Source organism: Hippocampus comes, unplaced genomic scaffold, assembly GCF_001891065.2.
Source record: "Hippocampus comes isolate QL1 unplaced genomic scaffold, H_comes_QL1_v1.1 scaffold19, whole genome shotgun sequence".
In the NCBI taxonomy this organism is placed as follows: Eukaryota; Metazoa; Chordata; class Actinopteri; order Syngnathiformes; family Syngnathidae; genus Hippocampus; species Hippocampus comes.
Window position 1 is genome coordinate 667,433 of NW_017805148.1, and position 6,739 is coordinate 674,171.

The 6,739-nt window shown below is 44.4% G+C and overlaps 1 protein-coding gene across 4 annotated transcripts in view; it reads left to right on the plus strand.

Moving 5' to 3' along the window:
- unc5cb (unc-5 netrin receptor Cb) overlaps positions 1 to 6,317 on the plus strand; it is a 117,618-nt gene extending 111,301 nt beyond the window's left edge. For all 4 annotated transcript variants that reach the window (XM_019868029.1, XM_019868030.1, XM_019868031.1 and 1 more), the window contains 6 exons: positions 3,040 to 3,127; positions 3,258 to 3,429; positions 4,674 to 4,907; positions 4,983 to 5,132; positions 5,641 to 5,805; positions 6,092 to 6,317. In XM_019868029.1, the coding sequence (XP_019723588.1) occupies positions 3,040 to 3,127; positions 3,258 to 3,429; positions 4,674 to 4,907; positions 4,983 to 5,132; positions 5,641 to 5,805; positions 6,092 to 6,307 (1,025 nt within the window). In that variant the 3' untranslated portion in view covers positions 6,308 to 6,317. The remainder of the gene's footprint in view (positions 1 to 3,039; positions 3,128 to 3,257; positions 3,430 to 4,673; positions 4,908 to 4,982; positions 5,133 to 5,640; positions 5,806 to 6,091) is intronic.
- Positions 6,318 to 6,739: the final 422 nt, after the last annotated feature.

Genomic DNA, 6,739 nt, shown 5'->3' on the forward strand with positions numbered 1-6,739 from the left:
TTTTCCCCCTGGCACCGCTACCAGCCACAGACAAACGAGCTGCGACATTAAAGGCGACGACGTCTCCTCCGGTTTCTCAAAGTTCTCAGCTCTTCATTTTGATTGCTGCCAAATTGTTCTCAGCTGTGCTTTGGAAAAGCCACCTCGTCACGTTACACAAACACAAGCTCCGGTTTCTCAAAGTTCTCAGCTCTTCATTTTGATTGCTGCCAAATTGTTCTCAGCTGTGCTTTGGAAAAGCCACCTCGTCACGTTACACAAACGCAAGGGGAGGAGGACTTGAGAATATTTCATCTGTTCACGTGCCAAAGTCAATGCTCCTCAAACTGAGGTCCCCGTTCCCTCTGGGGGTCCATGAGTTGTGGCTTGAGGGTCCATAGAATAATTTCTTGCTTCACTATGTTGTATCATTTTAAAAAGTGCATACCTACTATGGGGACCCCACTTGGAGAACGACTGCCCTCAACACATCAACAAACAGCTCAAATACAGTATACTACCGATTATTCCATCGATTAAAATCGTAATCATATTTTTTTTGAAAAATAATTATGAATCATATATATAACATTTACAGTGCAGGTATTGTTTTTGTTTTGGTCTTCTTTTGGTCACCGTCTTCACATTGTACAGTCATATCTGTGACTTTGAGTGTGTACAGATATGGTGAGTGACGTGGGCGCCAGTGGATGACAGTGGAGACTTGGCTGGCTGTGCATGGTGCTTAATATTGGAATGTTCCGACTTTATTTTTGTAACTCCACAACTTTTTATGTCGACCAAAAAAAACCCATAGTGGTGCTGGTAAAGATTACTATGCCTTTGTTGATAAAATATAACTTTATTCTCAAAACATGACTTTTTTTTTTCTCCAATGTTCACATAACATTGATGTTATGTTTTTCCTTGAAAATTAATCACAATACTCCAGGTGTTTTCCAACAGCAGTCCTCTTGTCTTTAATGCGAAAAGCAATTACTTCTGTTTTTTCATTTAATTGAAGGAAATGTGACGACATCTAGTTGTTAATTTTCTCCAGACAGTGACACACGACGTTAACTGAACTGCTGTCAAATACAGCTGTGTGTCATCTGCATAAACCTGATAGCCAGCATTGGCATTCTGAAACATCTGACCCAAAGCTAACAAACACAGACTTCGAAAAAGAAAATAAAAATAGAAAGTGTTGAATTCCTGTGGTATTTCGGGGCACGTGTGGTATCTAGCTTTAATTAGCATTGGGATCATCAGAGGGGTCTTTGGAAAAAAAATAAAAAATCTTCCCCGTAAGGAGTCCCGGGACCCAAAAAGTTGGAGAGCTCTTAATGAAATATCATTAAGGGAGTTGCTGGGGTGAACTGTGAGTAAGAAAATTGTCTTTTAAAAGTTTGCCACAATGAGGTCCCCATGGCCGACTTGTGATTACTTTGCCGGCCAGGACAAGAAGCCGACTTGTCACCTTTTTTTGTTGTTGTTGAAAAGTTCACTTCAAGGACAAGGAGAAATCAATGCGCTATCCGACACAGGGGTGTGTGTGTGTGTGTGTGTGTGTGCGCGCGTGTGTGTTTGTGTGCCCATGAGGGAATCCTTTCAAACACCTTTCTGACAAGGCATCATAGGAAATCGATGGGAGATGGAAAAATGTAAATCACGCCATGAGCAGCAATATGAGAATCCCATGACGAGGGGAGAGATCATTGATTTTCGAATGAAATGTCCCATTCCTTCCACACAACTATATGAAGTTCATGTTTTTTTTTTTTTTAACATGAAAGCTTTCTTTTCCATTTACCTCACATTATTATTGATTTGTGGCTCTGCCGTTTTCTTCATCCTTCATCTTTCCAAATATTTTATTTTCCCAAATTGGAGGAATTAAGACTGGACTTCCCCTCTCAAACTGTCATCACTAAACTTTTATGACAAAATACACTCACTTGTTCGCTATTCCCTAATTCACTTTTTTTTTTCCTGTGGAAGCTTTGACGGAAAAAAAAATGTGTGGTCTTTTTCAGAAAGCTAAAGATGCCACGAGAGCGCACCAAAGTCCTGGTGCATGGGAAAGTAGTACAGTATTTTCGTATTTTCACGACTATGAGTCTTAAATTTTCTCCAAAATGGACAGGACGCCTTATAATGCGGTGCGTGTTATGTATGCGCCGAGTTCCAAAACCTGACTGAGAGCGCCTCTGTGGCCGACACGCTGTTTATATAGAGAAAAGGTGGACGTGAGTGACGACAGGCATGCGGAAGTCGGCCAATGAGTGAAGGGTGGGCGTGTAAGAGGACGCTAAAGGCACGTCCCTAGCAGGTACCAGTCGCCAATGAGTGAAGGGTAGGCGTGTAAGAGGACGCTAAAGGCACGCCCCTAGCAGGTACCAGTCGCCAATGAGTGAAGGGTAGGCGCGTAAGAGGACGCTAAAGCCACACCCCTAGCAGGTACCAGTCGCTTGAGTACATTGTAAAATGGCTAAATAAAGTACAACCGAACTCATTTTGCTTCCGTTGCCTTTTTAAAAACGTATTTTTAGCGTGTGTCCGTATGTCTTAGCTGCTACCGCATGGTTTAAGCTACCATACCTGGTATGTTTTAGCGTGAATGCATGCTCCCGAATGCTTCAAGCTAACGTGTTTTTAGCGTGCGTGCATGCATGCCGTATGTTTAAACTGGCGTATGTTTTACCATGCCTGGCTGGGCCCAATAATACAGTGCGTTTTGTGTATGTGTCAAATACAGAAATAGCACCCGTCACTGAGACTGCGCCCAACAATAGGGTGCGCCGAATGGTCGTGAAAATACGGTAATTGGTGTCAAGGAAGTATAATGTGGTGATACATCTCAAGGAGGAGGAGCTAAGTTTAGCTTGGGTTGTTAGTGGAAGTTATCGAGTTTTTAGGATCACAGTTTGTCATATATTGACAGGCTCGTCATTTGATTTTGACACAAGCGGACATCTTGTAAACATACCTGGCTGGGAAACTGCTTTTAATTATGAAATGAATGCATAATATTTCATTTTGTGTGTTTATACATTCCAGGTGTGAGTCTTCTTATCCCGGCAGGAGCCATCCCACAGGGTCGAGTGTATGAAATGTACGTGACCGTCCAGAGGAAAGAAACCTTGAGGTAGAAAACCTGTGCACGGGAGATCAGATACAAATAAACAAAGCTTTTTTTTTTTTTTTTTTTTTTTGGTAAGCAGACCGCGAACATGTGCCCACGAATCCTTGTCTCCCCTTTGCCGCCCGCCTTTCAGGCCCTCGGTGGAAGACGGGCAAGCGGTTTTGAGCCCCGTGGTGAGCTGCGGCCCGCCGGGAGCCCTTTTGACGCGGCCCCTGGTACTCACCATGCACCATTGCGCCGTCTCGGACGGCCAACAGGATTGGTTGATCCAGCTCAAGAGCCAATCGCCGCAGAGCATTTGGGAGGTACTGATTCATGGCATTTCCATTTGTTTCGATGGGGGTGATAAACAAGGGCTCGCTGCGGACGTTTTAGCACTGCCGATACAACCACGTATACCGAATGCGCGGCTTTTCCCATTGACTATATTGCTTCTGTCAGCTCGCCATTGAACCGTGTCTCGTACGATGCTCAAGTCTCGGCGCATTTGCCGGCGCAGCCGCTGCTGTGCGAGTTTACGGGGGGGAGGTGTCAGCCCGCCTCTGACACAGATGAATTACCTGGAGCGAGCCAGGATTCTTGAAGGAAGTCATAAGCATTGATCAAATCTCGGACCTGTCGGAAATGCGGATGCGAGCCCAATGCGGCGGCAACGTCCTGACTTTATGAGCTCTTTTTCTTCCCGTTGAGGCACCGTGAAATATTGCTCCAATTAATAGTGACTGTCAAAAAAAAAAAAATGCGGCTGTCAAACGGACTCCGCAGAAGACCCAATTTGCAAATCTGTATCATACGCTGAGATTTCATATCAATTGATGAAGAAATTTTTCCGATATCGTTTTTACCGATTTGTTTCCTTTAAATTTGCTTTTTATGATCATTTTCTTTGATTGTGTGTTTTTATTGGTAGTATTTTTTTTGCCGCTGGTGAATGTATACTGTGAAGAAAATAGCATCACAGCTTTCATATTGCTAAGTAATATGGTAAATAATCCTAAATTATTTGCGCGCGCGCACACACACACACACACACACACACACACACACACACACACACACACACACACTCTGTGCTGATGATTTAGTCATACAACAAAGGAAGATTTGAACTTTAGTGCTTTTATTTTACTGTTCCGCCAGCTCGAATGAACGATCGCGGTTCGCGTCCCAGAGCAGTTTAACAGCCGAATGATCGCCGCTAATGCGCCGCTTAAACGGCCCCGACTCACAAACCCAATCCTTCAATTTCTGTTCCGTCTCCGGTAATAGTCTGATTTAATGCCGCGCTGCTGTTCGCACGGATTATACGGAGAGTGTGGAAAGATCAAGAAAAAGAAATGGAAATGGGCACTTCCTTTACCAAGAGACGGTCTTAGTCAGGTTTAACTATCTTCTGGCTTTTAGAGACGTCAATCCTGAACATCGTGCTGCTATCTCGCTCAGCGAAAAAAAAAACAACTGGGCCAAGATTTGACTTTTTTAAATCACACCGTTCCAATATGCAACTTTCTCCCCTTCACGATACGCCGACTTGTCATCTCCTTGTCAGGACGTGGTGGTGGTGGGCGAGGAGAACTTCACCACGCCGTGCTACATCCAGATGGACGACGAGGCGTGCCACATCCTTACCGAGACTCTTGGCACGTACTGCCTGGTGGGCCAATCGCTCAGCGCGGCCACCAACAAGCGCCTCAAGCTGGCCATCTTCGGGCCGCTCACGTGCGCCGCCGCCGAGTACCACATTCGTGTCTACTGCCTGGACGACACGCAGGACGCGCTCAAGGTTGTGTGAGCGTTGCACGTTTTTGTTTTTTCACTCTGTGTTGCTGAGTTTGTGTGTGTTTTTGCGGAATTTCAGGAAGTCCTCCAAATGGAGAAACAAATGGGCGGGAAGTTGCTAGACGAACCAAAGACGCTCAACTTCAGCGACAGCACACACAACCTGAGACTTTCAATCCACGACGTCCCTCACACACTGTGGAAGAGCAAGCTGCTGGCCAAATATCAGGTGCAAAAAAAAAAAAAAAAAAAAAATGTTGATTTATTTTGATCAAAGGGCTTGATTACGTTTTGTATATTTTTCCCCCCCATGAATTGAGGGAGTGAATAAGGTATGAAAACTCATTTTGACAAGTGGATGTTCTTAGTTTGGTGGTTTCAAGCACGCCAACCCACAACTAACTCAATAGCGCCCTCTGGAAATTTGTAAAGAGTTATTCCAATGATCAGGAAATTGGGTGGACGTGTGAGTCATAACAGAACATATGAAAAAGTCTCAAATTAAACAGCAAGTCGGCCATTTTGGTTTGAAGCGGCCATTTTGTGCAAATTCCAGGGCTCGGAGTTTACTGCACAAGGACATTTGTCCAAATGATCCCCAATTGAAAGCTTGGAACCAAAAATGTGGGGGATGCTAATTTGCCAAGCCCTTTTGCCTACTTCGTGGCGTCAAGTTTTAATTATCATTTCCAGGATTCTCGGAAAGGTAAGGTTTGTTTGTTTGTTTGTTTTTGCAGGAGCTCTGTTTCCAGCAAGTCTGGGATGGCTCCCAGAGGAACCTCCACTGCTGCTTCACTCTGGAGCGCTTCTCCACCGCCACCGTGGACCTCACCTGCAAGATTTGCGTGCGCCAAGTAGAGGGGGAAGGTCAGATCTTTCAGCTGGACACGACATTATCAGAGGTGGGCAGCGTACTTCAATGCGGAAAAAAAAATGTGGAAATTAATATCGAAAAATAATACACATTGCCGGCGTCGGGGGGGAACCATCAGGTGTTCAGAATCATCACTTTTCGGGAGACCGCAAAAATGACATGTTGGGTCAACCATTAACCATTAACATTACATTGTCAACTGTCAATGTGTGTGTGTATGTTTTTTTTTAAATACTCCCAAGTGTGTGACAAGACACTCCAACAGCTCAAAGACACTTTATTGACACTGTTGCATTCCGTGTTGTGCCTCGCAGGATTCGCAAAGCATCGACACGTCACTGCTGGACCCGGCCAGCAACATCACCACGCTGGTGGGACCCAACGCCTTCCGCATCCCCGTCTCCATCCGCCAGAAGCTGTGCGGCAGCCTGGATGCGCCGCAGACCCGCGGCAACGACTGGAGGATGCTGGCCCACAAACTCAACCTCGACAGGTGTGGGTACAGTATTGGAAGGGGGAAAAAAAAGTAAACGTCTTTATCTTGAATGAAACGATGTTTTGGTCAGGTTTGAAAAAATAAAAAAACACCTTACGATACATGGTCGTGTTGTGGGCTGTAAAAACGCCTGACTATACATGGTCGTTTTTTTCGGCTAAAAACGCCTTACTTTGCTGTGTCGTTTTTTTCGGCTAAAAATGCTTTACTATACATGGTAGTTTTTTTTCGTGCTAAAAACGTCTTACTATACTATGCCATTTTTTTCGGCTAAAAACGCCTTACTATACTATGTCGTTTTTTTCGGCTAAAAAATGGCATACTATACTATGTCGTTTTTTTCGTGCTAAAAACGCCTTACTATACTGTATCGTTTTTTTCAGCTAAAATGCCTTACTAAACATGGTCGTTTTTTTCGTGCTAAAATCGCCTTACAATACTATGTCGTTTTTTTCGGCTAAAAACG